Source organism: Echinops telfairi, unplaced genomic scaffold (genome assembly GCF_000313985.2).
Source record: "Echinops telfairi isolate 266 unplaced genomic scaffold, ASM31398v2 ScPeMD7_31;HRSCAF=116, whole genome shotgun sequence".
NCBI classification, from domain to species: domain Eukaryota; kingdom Metazoa; phylum Chordata; class Mammalia; order Afrosoricida; family Tenrecidae; genus Echinops; species Echinops telfairi.
Window position 1 is genome coordinate 7,334,681 of NW_022103928.1, and position 934 is coordinate 7,335,614.

The 934-nt window shown below is 53.0% G+C and overlaps 1 protein-coding gene across 1 annotated transcript in view; it reads left to right on the forward strand.

The window, feature by feature from the left end:
- The first annotated feature begins 767 nt into the window (after positions 1-767).
- The window catches only part of EIF4E3 (eukaryotic translation initiation factor 4E family member 3), a 107,373-nt gene continuing 107,206 nt past the window's right edge, over positions 768-934 (forward strand). Inside the window, exon 1 of the mRNA XM_045289974.1 lies at positions 768-811. Within this exon, the coding sequence (XP_045145909.1) occupies positions 771-811 (41 nt within the window). The 5' untranslated portion in view covers positions 768-770. The remainder of the gene's footprint in view (positions 812-934) is intronic.

Sequence of the window (934 nt, forward strand, 5' to 3'; positions counted from 1 at the left end):
GCTTAAAAAAAATTACTGCCGTGTTACCACCTCACATTTCTGCTCAAGTTCATTATCAACATGAAGTTCTTGACACGTCCTAAGAACCGGTGCTGCGCAACTGATCCCAGTTGCAGAGAAACTGAGGAAACTTAAGACTTTTGTTGTTTTGCCCGTTCTGCTTCCACCAGAAGACCCTCAAGAATCGAACTCGTGAAGTCCCCCAAGGTTCCTATGCTTCACTGCAAAATGTAATGCCACTTGAGGTTGTCAAAAATAGCTTCTGTAGAAAACTGGCCATGGTCTTTTAGGAAACGTTGCATGAAGAAAATTAGTTTAGCCTTTATAGATAGATCGATCGATAGATATTTATTTTAATAAAAAGAAACACATGGAATAAAAGACATCATCAGTACAAGTACAAAAGGACGGCCTGCAGGGCCTGTATTTCAGGATGAAAACACACTGACCGAAGGAGAATCACCAGAGCTGGGGGAGGGGGGCCAGGACGGCAGAGAGCCCTCCCCTCCCCCACCCAGGCGAGTCCCTCCTACAATCCGAGTGTGCGTCCACGGGGCAGTTACTTTGAAGGCAGCTTAGAAAATTAAAAAGGGGGCAGAGAGGCATGGCTGGGTCGGGGTGTGAGTGGCCGGGGACTCTCTCATAAACCAATGCCTTTCAGGTCGCAGGGGAGGGTGGCCTGGGTGGCCTGGGGGCTCTGGCAGCAGGGGAACTGGGCCCTGAAGCAGTCCCTGAGCTCCCGGTTGAAGAGGAAGCACACGACCGGGTTGATGCCGGCCTGCGCAAAGGTCAGCCACACGGAGGCCGTCAGGTAGGCCTGCGGGACCGCGCCCGGCCGCACCAAGACCCGCAGGTAACTGGCCACGACGTAGGGCCCCCAGAGGAGCAGGAAGAGCAGCGTGACGGCGTAGAACATCTTGCACAGCCGCTTCTC